Genomic DNA, 18,805 nt, shown 5'->3' with positions numbered 1-18,805 from the left:
AAATTTTCTGTAGGGCCTGTTTAGTGGACACATATTGGTTGAATCTAGTTTTGTCATGGAATATCTTGTTTTCTCCGTCTATAGTGATTGAGAGCTTTGCCGGGTATAGTACTCTGGGCTGGCACCCATGGTATCTTAGTGTAGGTAGAATATCTATCCAGGACCTTCTGGCTTTCAGAGTTTCCATGGAGAAATCAGGTATAATTCTGATAGGTCTGCCTTTATATGTTACTTGACCTTTTTCCTTAGCTGCTCTTAATATTCTTTCTTTATTCTGTATGTTTGGGGTCTTGATTATTATGTGGCGAGGGATTTTTTTGTGGTCCACTCTATTTGGTGTTCTGTAGGCTTCTTGTACCTTCATTGGCATGTCTTTCTTAAGGTTGGGAAAGTTTTCTTCTATGATTTTGTTGAATATGCCTTCTGCCCCTTTGAGGTGGATTTCTTCTCCTTCTTCTATACCTATTATTCTTAGGTTTGGTCTTTTCATGGTGTCCCATAATTCCTGGATGTTTCGTGTTAAGGATTTGTTGGATTTAAGGTTTTCTTTGGTTGATAAATGCATTTCTCCTAGTGTATCTTCAACACTTGAGATTCTCTCTTCCATCTCTTCTATTCTGTTGGTAATGCTTGTATTGGTAGTGCCTGACTGTTTGTCCAGCTTTTCTATTTTCTGCCTTTCTTCAGATTGTGTTTTTTTAATGTCTCTATTTCAGTTTTCAACCCTTGCAGCATTTGCATTGCTTCTTGCAATTTTCTGTTTATCTGTTCGTCTGTTTGTTGCCTTTTATGAACTTTTTGGTTTGTTCTTTCTTCCGTTTCTTGCATTTTTCGGTTTGCTTTATGTTCCATTTCTTGGATTTTGTGCTTTGTTTCTTCTTCCATTTCCTGACTTTTTTGGTTTGTTTCTTCTTCCATTTTTTTCATTTTTTGCTTTGTTTTTTCTACCATTTCTTGCATTTTTTGTTTTGTTTCTTCTTCCATTTCCTGCCTTTTTTGGTATGTTTCTTCTTCTAATTCTTGCATTTTTTGCTTTGTTTTTTCTTCCATTTCTTGCATTTTTTGCTTCATTTCTTCTTCCATTTCCTGCCTTTTTGGTTTGTTTTTTCTTCCAATTCTTGCATTTTTTGGTTTGTTTTTTCTTCCATTTCTTGCATTTTTTGGTTTGTTTTTTCTTCCATTTCTTTGAGGGATTTTCCAATATCCTCTTTTAGGGCCTCTATCATTTTCATGAAAGTGCTTTTAAGGTCGTTCTCTTCTGCTTCCTTCCCATTGGAATGTTGGAGTCTTGCTGGTGTGGAGTCTCTAGAATCTGGCGGTGTTATATTTGTTTTTCTGTTGCTGACTGTGTTTTTGTGTTGTCTCTTTCCCATCTCTTCTTCTAGTGGGTGCAGAAAGAGCCCCTTACTGGTCTGGGGACCAGAGTTCCCTTTTGGTGGGTGCTAGGAAGTCCAATAATCTGTTGGTTCTCCTATACCTTGTCCAAATGGTGGTCCGTGGGTGGAGAGGAAGAACAGGAATCTGGGGCGCTTAGCCTCCTACCTGGTCCCCAGGACCCTATGCTGGGTCCTGTTGTACCTGATCCGGAACAGCTACTCCCCTGGTCTCCCTGGCTCCTCTAGTTTCCTGGTCTCGTTGGTGGGAGAGAAGATCTGGAGTCTGGGTTGCTTAGCTCCCGCCGGGATTGGGAGCTCTGTGTAGTTCCCAGGCAATCTGCAGGCTCTGGAACACAGGCCGGGAAGCCGGCCTGTTTACCTGATGCTGCCGGAGGGACAGCTACTTCCCTCGGTTTTGTTTTATTTTTAAGTGAACTCAGTAAATAAAATAAGAATCAGAGATTGACTCTAGCACTCATCTGAAACAGAGAGAACAGAATGACCATAAGGCACTAAAGACAACTGCACCTGTGTCTGCATTGGGACATTCTTGTTTATAGGTCAGAGAACTTACATTACTGAAGATATTCAGGACATAACTCCAGTTCAGGAAGGAGTTAGTTTAGATGTCTACAATTGTCGAGTTACACTATTTGCCAGTGTCTGAAATGTGTCCCTTTGGTTCTTCAGCATTAGAGAATCCTGTTGTTTGAATAACTTTCCCATGATTTCTTGGAGAGTTGCTTCTTCTTCTTTATTGCCTTTAGAAACTTAATGAAAATTCAGTGGTAAGACATATTTAGCTATGTTATAAAATTCCAAATCATTCACTTACTTAATTATAACCCTTACTATATTAACCCAGTACTACATGAGGAAATTTGTTTGAGAACTTCTGAAGGAGACAGAATTTCTAATTACCAACACTTGTCAAACCTTGCCTACAGTTGTGATGAAGAAAATGATTTGGCTTAAAAAATTGTTCCAGTGTGCAGACATGACTGCTGATTTTGTACCACTTCTGCCGTCCATGACAGTAGGATCAATGTGCTTCTTCACTTAGATGAAACGTTTTCACCAGTAACATCATTGGGAGTGGCTGAAATGTGAAAATTCCATTCAGATCTCATTAATTTGAAAGGAAGAGGAATGGTTTATTTTCTGTTAGACAAGTTGCAGAATTACAAATTTCACTCTGTGGCATTTTGAGTACCTATCCCTTGGACTTCTGGTGAATAGACAGTGTGTGAATAGTGGTGGGTCACAGTTTGGTTCAACTTGTGGCTTCCAGTTCTCCTCCATTGTCCATGTGATTCAAAAGAAACACGGCAAGGTCATTTAATTATAATTTCCTGAGAACCACTGTGGTGGGCTCCTCAGAAAGTAAACATAAATCTCCCAAATTAAATGTTTAATTCAGGAGGATGAGAAACAAGCCCCCATGAGCTAAGATTTGCACCATGTGCCAACAAGATAGACTGACCATCACTATAGATTCTGTGTGTTTATCTTACCCATGGCCCAGTCAGTGGAAGGTTTCATCCTTGATTTTGATCTCCAAGTTTGGCCTTGAATTAAAATTAAAAAGCAAGGCCAACAAACTCATGAAGACAACATGTTTTCTCTTTTATAATCTCATGCAGATTTATGTGTTCAAAAAATAAATTCTGCTAGGTGGCCCAGATGCAGTCCGACCCCTGGGCCTGATTTACACAAGCCAAAGTCAAGAGAAAAGATGGACGCTTCTGAATAAAACCTTGCTGTTTTTCATTCCTCAATGTGCCAAGAACAAATCCTATCTCAGTTGACTACTGGACTAGTTTTTTCTTTTTGTTATTAAAGTGAACTTGGAAAATAAGATGAGAATCGGAAGATGAGTTGGTGATTATAGAGTTGAAATATGGGAAAATTAATGACCTTAAGTTATAAGAGAACATTGCAGTTGTCTACATTGGCCATTCCACTTTTCAGGTCAAAATCTTCTATCCCAGGAAATTGTAGGAGACAAAGCTATGAATTGTTTCCTATCTGATTTGTTTGCTGTATCTAATAACAATTATCAGTATATATTATTGCCAAAGTCCCTGTGGGACCCAAATGTCTATATACAGATAAGATTGAATCATTTATTGTCTTCCTAACTGAGGAAGTCAACCTAGGGTTCAATTCTGGACTATTAGGGCCTGTCTTAATTTTCAAATACTTCCGTAACAAATTACCATAAGTATAGTGGCGTAAAATAGCCACTTATTACTTCACAATTATGTAGATGTCTGGGTACACTGTGGGTTTTCTGCTTAGAGTTCACAGGGAGGAATGGGATGAAAGTCTCCCAAGGACAGGGTTGTCCTCTGGAAGCTCCTTCCAAGCTCACTGGAATTGTTGACTGGTTTCAGGCCCTTTTTCCTATCAGAGTGTGTTTCAGTTTCCTTGCTGGCAGACATCCAGAAACCAGTCTATGCTGCCAGTGTCTGTTTGGACTGCACCTCGAGCTCTTCCTCCAACAAAGACTGATAAAGTCCCTCTCCAATTCCTAATTCCTCTGATCCCAGTCATTGCAGTGACTGACTTCCTCTTCTGCCTTTATAGGCTCCTGTGACAGGATAATCTCTTTATTTTCAAATTGGATGATTAGTCATCTTAGTGAAACCTGCAAAGTCCCTTGACACTAGCAATACCTAAATCAGTCAGCATTTGACGGAATAGTTAGGAGGTCTTGGAGGGATCTCATGAGCATTTGTCCTGCTCACTTCATCAGTCACACTTTCAAACACCCCTGGAGTGATTTCATCCCTTCCTGTGTTATTTCTTTATCTTGCCATTTCATAGAATAATAATTTCTGTTCCTAATTTATTTACTATTTCCACCATTTTACACAGAAGATTAATGAAAAGTCCATGTATGAGCTGGGCGTAGAGGCAAGAGATTCAAGTTCTAGGACAGCTTTGTCTGACTATATGGCAATCCCTAGGACAGGCTGGGCTACATGAAACCTTATCTCTGAAAACTAAAACAAAAAGAAGAAAGAAGGAAAAAGTTAAGGGGGAGAGAGAGAACTATCATATGCTTTAGCTATTCAACTCTTGGGCAAAAAATCAGAGAACTACATCCCTCCATAGTTATTTGCATATCCATGTTTATTGCTGTTCTGTCTATGATAGCAACAAAATGGAAACAACTTAGATGTCTAGCAATGGTGAATGACCAATAAAACTTTGTGACACATACACAAAGTGGAATCTCATTCATCTGTGAGAAAAAATGAAATCGTAAAAACTGCAGGAAAGTCTATGGACTTGGAAAGTATAATTTTAATTGAGGTGACTCACATGTTCTTCCTCATCTTCAGACTTAAACCTACCATGTATACATATATTCATGCAAACAGCCATGTGTTTATAATGTAAGATACAGACAAGAGACCAAGAGAGGCTGATGAGGATAAGGTCATGAGGAAGGACAGACAACAGGCAAAAGAACACAGGAGTCATGAAAGAGAACATAAAGCCACCTTTTGTTGTTTTAGTTTCAACTCCATCAGTTCTTTTCTGTTTTCTTTAATTTTGTGATAGTAAGCAATCAGAGATATAATCAATAGTGAAAATGTAAAATCCTAAGCAAAGCTCCATTTTTTTCTGAGTGGTCACTGTTTTGTACAGAAGTTCATGAGATTCATGGAGATTAGGACAGGGCAAGGTTTTGGGTTTTTTTGTTGTTGTTGTTGTTTTTGTTTTTTTTTTTACTTTGTATTTTGTGTTCTTTTTTAATTTAAATTAGGAACAAGCTTGTTTTACATGTCAATCCCAGTTCCTTCTCCCTCCCTCCTCCCTTGCCCCCCACCACCCCATATCCCATCCCCTTTCTGCTCCCCAGGAAGGTGAGGCCTTCCATGGTGAATCTTCAAAGTCTGTCATATCATTTGGAGCAGGGCCTAGGACCTACCCTGTGTGTCTAGGCTGAGAGAGTATCCCTCTGTGTGAAATGGGATCCCAAAGTCGATTTGTACACTAGGGATAAATACTGATCAGAGGCCCCATAGATTGTCCAGGCCTCCTAACTGACACCCATGTTCAGGGACTCTCGGATGGTTCAGTTCTGGTTTCCCAGCTATCAGTTTGGGGTTCATGAGCTCCCCCTTGTTCAGGTCAGATGTTTCTGTGGGTTTTTCTAGCCTGGATCTGACCCCTTTGCTCATCACTCCTCCTTCTCTACAAGTGGATTCCAGGAGTTCAGCTCAGTGTTTAGTTGTGGCTGTCTGCTTCTGCTTCCATCAACTAATGGATGAAGGCTGTAGGATGGCATATAAGGTAGTCATCAACCTCATTATTGGGGAAGGGTATTTAAGGTAACCTCTCAAGTAGTGATTAGATTGTTAGTTGGTGTCATCCTTGTAGATCTCTGGACATTTCCCTAGCAGGGCAAGGTTTTGAGTGACCACCTTAACCCAGCTGTGTGATGTTTTTACATGTGCGTTAACTAGACTACATTGATTTTATTGAAAACATATCTTATTAAAATTAATATTATCCAGGTCTTTCCTTTTCGAATGTGACTATGAAAAAGTTTAAAATGATACATGTGACCTGCATTTCTGTTCGACCAGTGGTTCTCATCTTTCTTAATGTTACAACCCTTTAATACAATTCCTCATGTTGTGCTGACCCCAACCACAAAATTACTTCATTGCTGCTTCCTAACTGTAATTTTGCTACTGTTATGAATCATAATATAAATACCTGATATATGGATATCTGATATGCAACCCCCAAAGGGGTTAAGACCTACAAGTTGAGAATCATTATAGTAGACTGTTCTAAAGCACAGTTGTTAGGGCAGCCATGAACAATGAATGGTCCAAGTTCAAGAGCTTATGACCCTAAAGAGCAAAATGACTAGTATGTGGCAAACTTCTTAGTGATGAGATATGACATTGATCTGCCTGTGTTTTCTATCTCTCTGACATCGGGTAAGTCTGGCCAAAGTATTTTCTTTCCATTTTATGTATAGGCTTAAAGGAGGCAAGGTGATGCTCCTATGTCATCGAGTGAGCATACAACATTACTCTTAAGCAATGTGCTCAAGAGTAGACTAGGTGTTCTTAGAGGCTCTAAGGCAAAAAGATGACTATTATGTTCCTTGATCAGTACACCTCTGAATAAACTGCTACATAAGCATTCATGAATTATTACCAACAGTATGAATTAATGGCAACATTAATGTGTCAGCATTCATGCTATCACCATCCTTGACAGTGCTGTGCATAGGAATATTGGGATGTCTGCCTCTCTCTATAATTCCAATCTCAAATTTACTTTTTCTGTTCTTCTTGTTCTTTCTAGTTTTGCCCTTATTCTCTGGCTTCACAATCATGTTTCTAGCCTGTATAGTTTACTGACTGAGAAGTAGACAATACAAAAGCAGGCTTTAGAAATACTGAGAGCACCTCCAGATCTTGCCCAGAAAACAAAACAAAACAAAAACTATCTTTCTGAGTCTGGGAGATTCACTTATTTTTCATATTCCTCTAAACCTGTTTTCTCACTTGTTATATGAGGTTTACACTGTGTGAAAACTTAATGAAATAATAAGGTGCCTGGTTTTCTTTTTTTAATAAGCAAATTCTAATACAAACAGTTGCGGATAAAGAGTAAGTGATGGTCAGCTACTGTCCTTCCTTTGATGATGAGAAAACAACAGAAAGACGAAAGAGCCCAGTAATGTCAGGACATGGGTTGCCCTTGATAAATGGCAATGATTTTACCTGACTTGTAACAAAACCATGCACTGGCACTCAGGGAAGGCAATCAAGGTTCCGTTTTGAATGACCACTGAAGTCACCACTTTGAGCAATACTGTGCTGGTACTGCAGCGTGCATGACATTGCCGATTCCTCTCAAAATGCTTTCTAGAAGATCTCATTGCCTCACTCTTGATTTGCTTACTCCCAATTAGCTTACCAGAAAAGAACAACTCTACCCAGTAAAGCTGAGAAAAGCAAGAAATTTGATTTTAACTGTTACCAAAGTAATTGTTTTGGAGAAACAGACTTACCTGATATTACGCCAAAGGAGGTGGAGACAGGGGCCTTCCTTGAAGATTTAAAAGCACTTGGGACAGTCTGACTTGTTAAATCGCTCCCTGCTGGATAGCTATCTTAACAGGACAGGGAATGCTTGTTTGGAGACTTCATTCAGTGAGAAGCTGCCTCCCAAAGTCTATTAACCTCTGCTTCCTTGAGTGGAAATGAAGAGTGTGTTTCTGTCTTAGAGCCGGAAAGAAATTTCAACATCTTTAAAGTTGTTTAAATAGTGATCTCCATGTTCTAACAGCATCATTAATAATCATCAATCCTAGACAAAGAACTACAAGCAGCTAAGGACTAGGGACAGTTGGGGAAATAGTCTTCTCCAGGGAAGAGCATACCAACTTGTTATCCCAAACCAATGGTCAACCCCAAAAATATACACACAAGTAACATTGTACAGACTGAGCAGGTTACATTTAGGAATATAAATGCATGTACATATGCATGGATGCATGTGAAAACAGTTAATGAACAAAAGAGGTCATGAATTTGAAAGAGCAAGGAAGGGCAGGCATATGGAAGGGTTTGGGGTAGGAAAGGGAAGGGAGAAATTATATTAATCTCAAAAATAAAAAAAATTATAACTCAGAATTTTAAAGGAGTTACCTTGGAAAAAAGAGAAACCAGTAAACTAAGAAGGGATTTCCTTACTCAAATTCTGATTTAGCTTTTTTAATAAAATGGCCTGATCAAGGACACTCTACTCAAATCAGCACAACATAATTGATTTTTCTCTTCATGGAATCATTCCTGCATTGTGAATCCATGAATGCACCAAGTAAATTGGCTCGGTGAGCTGATGACCCTCTAGACTAATAATAGTTCTCAACATTTTTATTGTTGCAACTCTGTAATGCAGTTCCTCATATTGTGGTGACCCACAACCATAAAATTATTTTTGTTGCTGTTTAACAACTTTAATTTTGCTACTGTTATGAATTCTAGTGTAAATATCTGCTATGCAGAATATCTGATATGGGAGCCCTATGAGGATCATTCAACTCCCACACCCCAACAGGGAATGTGATCCACAGGTTGAGAACCATTGTTCTAGACTCTAGTGTCCAGAGGAGAATCCCTTATGGGAATTTGCTGGGAAGTGCTAAGTGCACTGTGCTGACTTTAAGTAGAATGTTCTGGACAGTATGCAGTATGGAAACCCCCACCCGGAAGAGGATAGCCATAGAGGACACCCCCATAGGAAGAGCAGCAAATACCTAGTTGCCAAAATGTTCTTTCTGCTTTAAGTTCATATAGGAAGAGGAGGCTCCACCTCTTCTGTGTCCTCCTTAGAATGGTCTCCAGCACAAGCCAATGCTCGTATTGTTAGATTTTATCTACTCAATCAACTCTAAAAATCTATACTTAACAAAACAAATGGTCTGAGCCCCGTAACATCAGAAAATTTTTTAGAATAATAAATCAAACACCTAGGATAATTCTCACACAACTGACCCTCTAGACACAAACAGAGAACATTCCTGCCTAGTCCCAGGAAATATGTTTCATAAGTGTGGTCTTCTCTGCACCCTCATGTGATGTAAACAGATTGCTTTATCACCCATACAGTCTTCAGTTTCATAGAGTATACGAATTAAGGCCTCACTCTCAGTCTATTCCATAGGAACAATGTGGCACCATTCTCGAATAATAATATATTTATTGAAGAATGAAGAACATTATTTGAATAAGTCATTTCATCTACTTCTGGGTTTTTTAATGAAAAGGTATCCATACTAAATAAAGATGAGTAAACCCTGGATGTGAACCAGCTTTCTCTGACTGCAGAGCACCTTCACCTAACTACTTAGCTCAGACACTGTAAATAGGTGCAAGGAGAGATGGCTATGATAATGTCCGTGGACCCAGGTATGCACCTCAGAGTGATTTTTAACTAAACAGGATCTGCTGACAGAGGATCAGATGTCATTAGATGAAATCAAATGTCCACGGTTCACTCGAAACCCTCTTACATTTTGTGTTCAAGTCAGCAGATTCCTTAATCTTTATACCTGATACTTCACATAGAACTAGCCAGCCACAGTCACTTTCCCTGCCAGTGATGGGCTGGATCCAGCTTCTGCTGGCTTCATATTGGTAACCTAAAGTCAGCTTTGGCAGGGGTATTTACACCACAGAGGTTGTCAAAAGTACATCATGGTCTTTTTGTAATTCCAAAGAGACAGTAATGAGTCACTTGCCGTTTCACAGCGATGGCCTGTGACTCAAAGGCAGGACACACTGTGGATAGTCACACTTACGGAAGTAAAAGTAACACTCCCTCTAAGAACCCCCTGCAAAACCTTGGACAAAGTCACCATGAGAAAGCTCCAAAACTTTGGTGAATCTTGGGTCCCCATTGTTCTGCATTTGAGAGGACCTCTGTACACATGCTCAGAATTCTTATATTACTAAAAAGTTTTAAAATTACTTATTGTTTTGTTACAAAAATGTGTGTTGTTAGTGTAATGTGAGCATAAATGAACTTAATGTTTTAATATAAATATAAATATATATATATATCATAAAATGTGATAGCCAGTGCTACCAAATAGAAACCTATTGCACACCACATATTTTAAATTTTCAGCTAATCACATTTGAAACTAAGAAATAAATGTTAGTTACAGTAATATGTTTTAGCTAACTCAATGATTTAAATTATGAATTAAATATTCAGTCAGTATAAATATTAAGATAGCCTGTATTCCTTTTGTACCAATTTTTCAAAATCTGTATGTAGTTTATAGTTTACTACACATTTCAGCTTATCTGCTAAATTTTTATCAAAAATAATTCATCTTAATTTAGATCATACAATGTGCAACTGGAAAATGATATGCACCTTCCAGTCTTTTCTAAATACATTTAAGTTCTAAATTAAAGCTGTCACTTAAGATAAAATGAAGTGTAAAATTATTTTATTCCCCAGTCACATTATCCATATTTAAAATGCTTGGTAGCCACTTCTGACTAGTGATAACTTAAGCTGGTCAGCTTGGACACAACAACATAAGCTTATTTGTTAAGTAGAAATGAGCTCTACTACGTATAGGCCACTATCCCAGATCCTTCTGTACTTGTATTTCATAGTGTCATAACTAATGTTTCCATCCTGGGATCCCACTGGATTCCAGAGAAAAGAGCCATCTTAACAAAATTACAGCTTTGTTCTGTGTAACTGAGTCTCAGGATCCATACCTAAGAGTGTTCTCATACCATTGTAATGAAAACGAGAAAATCCTTTCACCAATTGACTTCACAACATAGTGAACTACATAGCTCATATTTTGGCAGTGATTAGGGTTAGGGCTAGGGGTTAGGGTTAGGATAAAGGGTTAGGGTTAGGGTTAGATAAACCTCCTGTGTTGCCAGTCATGTAAAGCTAACTGCTGTACATAATACTTGATAGTGATGGGGATAACTAATTATAACACAAGTTCATGTATTTGCTTTAGCACTGAACTATGTTTGCTACCAGTGGTTTAGGGTGTATACCTACTTCATTTTGATTACATTATTGTCTCTTTCACTTATTTTAATCTCCTGGTGCTTCTTCCTCATGACCTAGGCTATATGTGTGTGTGTGTGTGTGTGTGTGTGTGTGTGTGTGTGTTCATGTAATCATGTACCTATGGTATACAGTGGGCTATACACCATCTAGATTAGTCTAAGTAAACTCTACAGTTTTCAAATGGCAAAGGCACCTAACAACATTTTTCTCAGAATATGCCCCCAATGTTGAAGAACAACATTATCATTTTTTTAAAAATACCTGGGGCTGGGAAATGGATTACTGAATACAGCACTTTCCATGTAAGTTTAATGACCTGCATTAGGTCCCCAGAATGCACCTGAGGAAAGAGAGAACTGAATTCACACAAATGTCCTTTGAGATCCAGATATGGGTTGTGGCTTGTATATGTGCACACATGTACACACACACACACACACACACACACACACGAGTAGTATTTTTCTAATTGAAAAAAAAACTCTAAGCTTTTCTTTGCTCACTAATGGTAGGGAAATAAATTGACTTAAATTTACTTCTGACCAGTTTTCCCCACCATAGAAAAGTCCTAACAGGAACTCTGAATGCAAAGTATTCCAATAAATGCTTGGTGCTAATTAGAAGAAGTGATTTGAGGTATCATTTTGGATAAGCCTTTGCATTTTTCTGCACTGAGGTAATTCAATTTTGCAACATTTCATTAGTAAGACACACCGACACTGGGAAGCACATATTTATTAAGTTATCTCCTGAAGTCTTTGCTGTGCAACACATACAGTTCTATTTCTTCGTGTCTTTTAAAATCAGCTCTTTTTTCATTATCAGAAAAGTGAAATTAGCAAAATGAGAGTTTGAGGGGATTCAACTATTTCTGATTAATCCATCTGTCATCATGGTGTTTTCCTGATTTGCTTGACAGGACTCCAGCACCAACTGCATCCTCAATCTTCCCATATATTAATATGCTAGCATCACACTTTAAGGAGGTCATTGTCCAATTTCTTTTACAAAAGTTACAGGTGGTTTAAGGGTGATGGTTCATTTTGCGTGTGGGTAAATTATAAAAAGCTGACACTGCTGATTTCCTTCCATGTCGTTAATCCACATTTTAATATTACTTTCTACAATAATAGGTGCTTTTCACAAAATAGTCTAGCCTAAGTGTTAAATTTACCAAGTACCCATCTCTATGTGATTCTCAAATTCATTGGTGGTTTCCTTCCCTTGTACCTTGAACTTCACACTAGACAACTCTCTCATTTCTGGAACTCTTGTGACTGCATCATTCGCCAAGTAGCCCAAACAATCACGTGGCCTTCTCTTCCCCTCAGCAACTTAGACTTACAGCCCCCTTATTTCTGCCTGTAGCACTGCCTTTCTTTCATGCATTCACTCAGTCATTTATCACAGATGTGTCTGTCCTGTATCTAGTAGCCACCAGTGTATACCTCATTGTTGTTAAAGAAGCCTGAGAAGCAGCTTTATCGCAAGGAGAATTCATTTTTGTCCATGTTATCTGCACCAAAACTGATTTATAGAATTGAAAATTCTGCTTTAGTCCTGTCCTAGTTTGCTAACCCAATTTTGCCTATAAATCTGGGGAATGATCTCTATTTATTAGTCTCGGAATATTAACTAAACACTCTCAGAATTCATCCCTATACCAGATCTTTGGCGTTGAAGTTTGTCTGTACAAATTTACCATAGTTTGTCTCACTTTCTTTAGACATAAAATCTTATCTATCATTTAGTTCAAATCAATAGCTGATTTCTTTTTTTCTACTTTCCATTTTTAGGTATGTTCCATGTTTTCTCAGTTTTAATTATTGTCTAATTCTTATAGTTAAAAACCATGGATTGGATAACTTTTTGCGTTAATCTCTATAATACCTTGTACAATACCAGTAGCCACTAATCATTCCAGAAATACACGCTCACTTTAATTTAAAATAATGTAGCCCATTACCTTCTTTGCTTGGAGTTGGTTATAACATGTTGAGGAGAAATGTCATACCTAGCTTCTATCTCTTTTGTGTCTGTTTACTATCTCATAGCCACAGAATGAAGATCAGTATATCATAAGCCTGGCTGTATAATTTGATAGCCTTCTTTGTTGGGGAGTAGATAGAATACACCAAATGGATTATTCTAGTTTTATACTGGTTCTCCCTGGAAGAAAGAGGAAAGCAGGCAAAATGCCTCAGGTATTGAGAGTGGAAATGGTTTGAGTTCCATTATGAAAGAAAAGAAGCCCATTTTCTCCCTCTTGCTTTGCCAGGAGTCTGTAGCCAAAGAACGAATAAATATCACAAGAAATTTAAATAAAGATTTTTTTCCTTAGGAAAATACTGCAAATCTAAAAATTAAATTTGGTGTATTCCTCTGGAAAAAATGCTTGCCTTTAATAAGTGCCTCTTACAGGGGTACTTTGGATGAACTCTTCTTTCTTGAGGTTAATAGATCATTATAAGTTTGGACATTTTGGCAAAGAAGGCTTGAGGAAAGGGAATCTCTCTTTCTGGTATCTGGCACAGTATGGGTATATTAAATTAAAATTCCAATGGAACTCTGCCCTCCCCCAAGTCCACAGAGACACTTGTAGACGTCAGATAAGACATTTGATCTCAGCTAGAGCTTAGTATAGAAGAGTCCTGTCACCCAGGAGGTGTCACTTCACTTGGAGTTCTGCAAAGCTGACAGGGACAAGTCCTCAAAACCAATAACAAGTTCTCTAGACCTTATCTGCTGAAACATCAATGAAAGAAGAGGAGAGACTAAAGGCATATAAAACTGTTAACTCCTACTGAATGCTTCTTTGACCTGCTGGTCCTGATGTTTAGAGCGTAAGAAGTCCAATCCTTCCATGGTGTGTTCCAAGTGGCAATGATGTGTTCTGATCTCCCCCTGGGGAGAATCACAGCTTTAAATATGACTGTTTCTGAGATGGAAGTGTGAGAATATAATCCTGGCTAATTTTGTTTCGGGGATTCCAGTTACCTTTTTTTAGAGCTATACTTACCTTCTAACAGTATTGTGATACCTCTAGTTCCTTATCTGGGAGAAGTAAACTTCATGTGTATGAAGCACCTTTGAAAATACTGGGTATTAAGGCAGACTGTTATTCTGTGGCAATGCTTCTGGGGTTCAGTCACTAGTACCTCAAAATGAAGAAAGCACAGAAATTTGAGGACTGGAGGTTTGTCTACTAGTTTTCTGATCTAAACCCCACTTGTTTCTGGTACACACCTGGTCTCTTTGGCATGCCTGAAGATCTGTAAAGCAGGAGCAGCACCTTCTAGGAAATGCAAACATTTTATATACTCGCTTTAAACAACCTGGGAGTTGGGAATTCACTATTAAAGTTTACTTATATCAAGAAAGCATATGGCAGAAGTTTCTGTCCTAACCATATGTTCCGAGATGAATGGTTAAATTACTGCTGCTAAAATGTATAGTCTGCTTCCTCAGTGTTTTAGTTAGCATTGCTATTGCTGTGGAGAGACACCATGACCACTGAAACTCTGATAAGGAAAACATTTAATTGGGGTGGCTCACTTACAGTTCAGAGGTTCAGTCCATTATCATCATGATGGAACATAGTGGTATGCAGGCAAACATGGAGAAGTAGCTGAGAGTCCTACATCTTTCGGGCAACAGGAAGTGGTCTGAGTATCACACTGAGTGAAGTTTGAGCAAAGCCCACCCCCACAGTAACACATGTCCTCCAACAAGACCACACCTACTTCAACAACTAATAGTGCCACCTCCTAATAGTGCCACTCCCTTGGGGGCTTTTTCTTTCAAACCACCACGCTCAATGTCTTTCTTTCTTCTTTCTTTCTTTCTTTCTCTCTCTCTGTCTTTCTTTCTTTCTCTCTTTCTTTCCTTCTTTCTTTCTTTCTTCATTCCTTCCTTTCAATCTGTCTTTCCTTCTGTTTCTTTCTTTGTTTTTCTTTCTTCTTGTTAATGAGAGTAAAACAAAATTCCACATGATGACATTTTCAGTCTATTACATACTTTACTTGGTCTAGTCACTTAATACATTTCTGCTAGAGACTCCAAACTAACAGTACATGGCCTGTATCCCTAGAAATAAGGACAGAGGATTAGTGATTCACATTTGCAAACTACATAATGCTTAGTCATCAGCCTGTAGCCTTCCACTGAAAAATGAAAATGTGGGGTCCTAACAACATCCCACTTGCTCAAAATCTTCCTGTTAACTATCACATTGGATCCCACCAAAGATTCCAAAGAGCAATATTTGGCCAGGAGGGTCACTCTCTTGTAGGAAGGTGTGCAAATATATTCAGACACAAGGGAGTACTCAGTTTGCATAGAGATGTGTTTTGTTAAGTAAAAATACTTTGAGAACACAGAGGAAATGTAAAACATTTAGCATTTTATAGCTCTTCAGGATTCCATGGCTGTTACCTCAGAGCCCTACCTATAGACTCATGAAAGCAAACATTCTTGCAGCATGATTAGGGAGGCAAGAATTATTTCAGTATTGTGATGTTTGCACAGCGATAAAAATGAGGTGCAAAGAGACCCTGTAAAAATTGGTGGAGTGGTGACCAGGTGTGCCTTGGTGACTTGTAAACAGGGCAGTTTTATGAAATACTGGGACTAAACTTTAAAGCGGTTGGCATTAGTTGTCAAACGCAGCAATCATTCTAGAAAGATTCCTTTCCAGCCAGTCCAGACTTGTCTCTACAGAATCCTGGACATAAGCACCATAGTTTATTTTTTCCAGAGAAGTGTATTTCATTCAGATAAAGGTGTGTGTTGACAGAACACATTGGTCTCTCCCTCACTCTTTAGACTGAAGGATTGAAGTACAGTCACTCACGAACTTCTAAATGGCTACAAAGACCAGGACCAATTGCTCTTGGTGCACGTATTCCTGAGTGTTTCTGAGCACACCATTATCATAAGATCAAAACCTACCAGACCTCTTTTGAGGTTTGAAAGGTATTTCTCACCTTTCAGCTTCTTTCCAGTTCAACCCCCCTGGGTTGGCTCATCAGTACAGTGTTTTCAGTACAAATTAAGCTCATTTGGTCCTTGAGATACAGGTTTAAGAAACACTAGTAGTATAAAGGATTGCTTTAATCTTTTTCTTTTCTTGTATGGCTTATCTTTCCCAAAACACTGCACTAGACGTTTTTTTTCTAATTCCAGATTAAATTAAAATGAATTCCACCAGTCCTGTTATTGAATCAGTGTATAGGGGCCATTTGCTGCCGAGGCTGTTGGGCAGGACCTGAAAATCTGTACTGTCCATGCTTTTCCCTTAGGCAAGTGCTCAGGGGACATAGGCTTCATTCCAGGTCACTGTGCACCCTCATGACAAGTATGACAGTCTTCTCTGAGATGGTGCAAGATTTGCTAAGATTCCTTCCACATGTCTCCTGTCAGCACACTAATGGCTTCGCCGGGCTTTGAATGTTGTATCATGACCATGGCCTATTGCTGCTTTGCTTGACCTTGTGCCTTTTCTGGTTTGCAGGTCTCACAGGTATGGATCTCTGTCGGGTACTCTTAACCTTGGCACTGGCAGTCTCCAGCGACGCATTTTCTGGAAATGGGGGTGAGTGCCGCTTTCCTTTCCTCACCTGTGGTATTAGGAAACAAAACAGGGCTGTGTTAAATACAAATGAAACTGTCTTAAGTTTTCAGTAGCAGCAAGCAGGAAACCTGTCCTAGCTTTAATGTCGTAAGCCAGGAGGGCTTCTCTGAGAATGTTTAAGGAGGACTATGATATTCAGTTTTGGCATCTGGTGTTTTCACATTGGAAATCAATATTACGTAGTGTGCTGGGGAGATTTATTATGAAGACAAGCGAGGTCTCTGGGAAAGATATTAAAATCACACCAAAGCATCATAACCTACTAATCGCTCAGCTCACCTGTGACTAAGCATAGCATAGTCTATTTCCAGAGCTTGGAATGCAGTCCTCTTAGTCATATTCTCTGGGAGGGTCAATTGCAGGTTTCCAATGAGTTTGTCCCTTTGTTCTCTGCATGGTTTCCATTTTTCTGAGTTACAGAGGAGAAGACACCTGAGCTAGGGGACAGGAACACCCAGAAGTTGTGAGCTGCCTTGACTGTCTCAGTATTTTCCCTTCTCTCTTACGTTTTCCTGGTAGTATCAATGTTTTCAGACTTACATGTCATAGCAGAAACAAAGAAGAATAATGAAAGTGGGTGTGGGGGTGTCTCTGGGAAAAAATGTCCTCACTAAGAGATGAAGAACTTTTCAAAGAATGTCTCAAGCCATTGGCGGTTTTCTTTGCCTGAGTTTCACCAGAGGGCAGGAACAATACATTTTTGCCATGCCGGGACACTAGACTCTGTTGTTGCTCTAAGAGTAGTAGCTGACTCCCTTACTCAACACCCAGCTCATGTTGGAAAACACGGTTTAACAGGCGACTTAACGCCTTAAGATATCCTGCTGACCTTGTGACCAAAAATAAACTCACAGTAGGGAGCTGCTGATGGTGTCAAGGGAGCCCGGAAGGGGGAAAGGATAGACTGTGTTATTTTATTTCTTAAGGCAATCCCAAAATATTTATAGAAAAGAAGTCATAATTGTTTGAAATATTTTGGGGTCTCTCTGGTATTATAATGTCAACATTATGCAAGGCAGACGTGGGGAGAATTGAGGGCTCCGCTTCAGCAGCTTTTCCCAGGGCTGCTTTTAGACCCTGGTTCTGAGCCAAAGAATTACAGCGCAGATCATCTGCGGTGCCAAAGTCATGGTGGTTTAATCTCTCCTTTCTTCACTAAGGTGACTTTCAGTCCACAGGGCAAGGCTTGAGGAATTCTAAAGCCTATGAAGTGAAAAAGCACAGCATAAGTATCTTTAAAAAGGTTGGAGACGGCACCCCAGACTAAGACATTAGAGCTCAAATTGTATTTCAAACTAGAGAATTTCCAGGGTCTATTCAAAAGCTTAAATATTTGAACAACCTTCAACTTCATAAGGAGGGGAGGCCACAAAAAAGTTAATGGCTTATTTTAAATGAATTTCATTGTATATATTTATGGTATACAATATTACAAGGTGTGTGTGTGTGTGTGTGTGTGTGTGTGTGTGTGTACATAATTACCCGTTTTCTCTGTGGCAAAAGAAGTTATGTTCTACTTGTATAGCAATAGATAATAATTAAGATAATAATATGTCTTTAACTGCAGTCCTCTTGGTGTTCATTAAATCACTGTACTTCTTCATACTGCATATCTGCCACTTTATACCCAATGAATGAGTCTGCCAACCTTTCCCCTACCCGGATCTGGTAAACACTGTTCTCTGTATATATTTGGCTTTGCTTTTTAAAATTGCACATTAATGCAGTTGTGTTTGTTGTTCTTTCTAGAGCAGACCTACTTTTACTTAGACTGATGTCCTGTAGGTCCACTCATACTGTGGCAAGATTTTCAGTCTTAATCTGTACTGTTTCCTGTCTTGACTATTGTGAATAATGCTGCAGTGAATACAAGAATAAAGTCCCTTATACCAAGTGGGGATTTCAACAGCCAGTTCCGAAAACAGTTTCTTAATTTTCTTTTTAATAATTTGCGTTGGCTTCTTGTTGGCTTGGAGAAAGAACAGTAAAAAAATATTTTATAGTAAATACAAATCATGTATTTTACCAGTCCTTCTATATAGGAAATAATTTAGCGGAGACACATCTTTCTCTTTCTTTTCTTGTTAAGCTAAGCAAAGTAAAATATTTGAGTACTCAAGAAAACTTTCTTAAAATGGCCTGGAGATTAAAAGTAGGGTATATTGATTGCTTAAGAGGACATAGGCAAGCATGTTCA

At 38.8% G+C, this 18,805-nt stretch overlaps 1 protein-coding gene across 3 annotated transcripts in view; it reads left to right on the top strand.

The window, feature by feature from the left end:
- The window catches only part of Ghr (growth hormone receptor), a 252,717-nt gene that overhangs the window by 102,102 nt on the left and 131,810 nt on the right, over window positions 1-18,805 (top strand). For all 3 annotated transcript variants that reach the window (XM_040757559.1, XM_040757557.1, XM_040757558.1), the window contains exon 2: window positions 16,489-16,569. In XM_040757559.1, the coding sequence (XP_040613493.1) occupies window positions 16,500-16,569 (70 nt within the window). In that variant the 5' untranslated portion in view covers window positions 16,489-16,499. The remainder of the gene's footprint in view (window positions 1-16,488; window positions 16,570-18,805) is intronic.

This window comes from Mesocricetus auratus, unplaced genomic scaffold (assembly GCF_017639785.1).
Source record: "Mesocricetus auratus isolate SY011 unplaced genomic scaffold, BCM_Maur_2.0 Super-Scaffold_100015, whole genome shotgun sequence".
NCBI classification, from domain to species: domain Eukaryota; kingdom Metazoa; phylum Chordata; class Mammalia; order Rodentia; family Cricetidae; genus Mesocricetus; species Mesocricetus auratus.
This window is presented reverse-complemented; position numbering and strand designations above follow the sequence as displayed.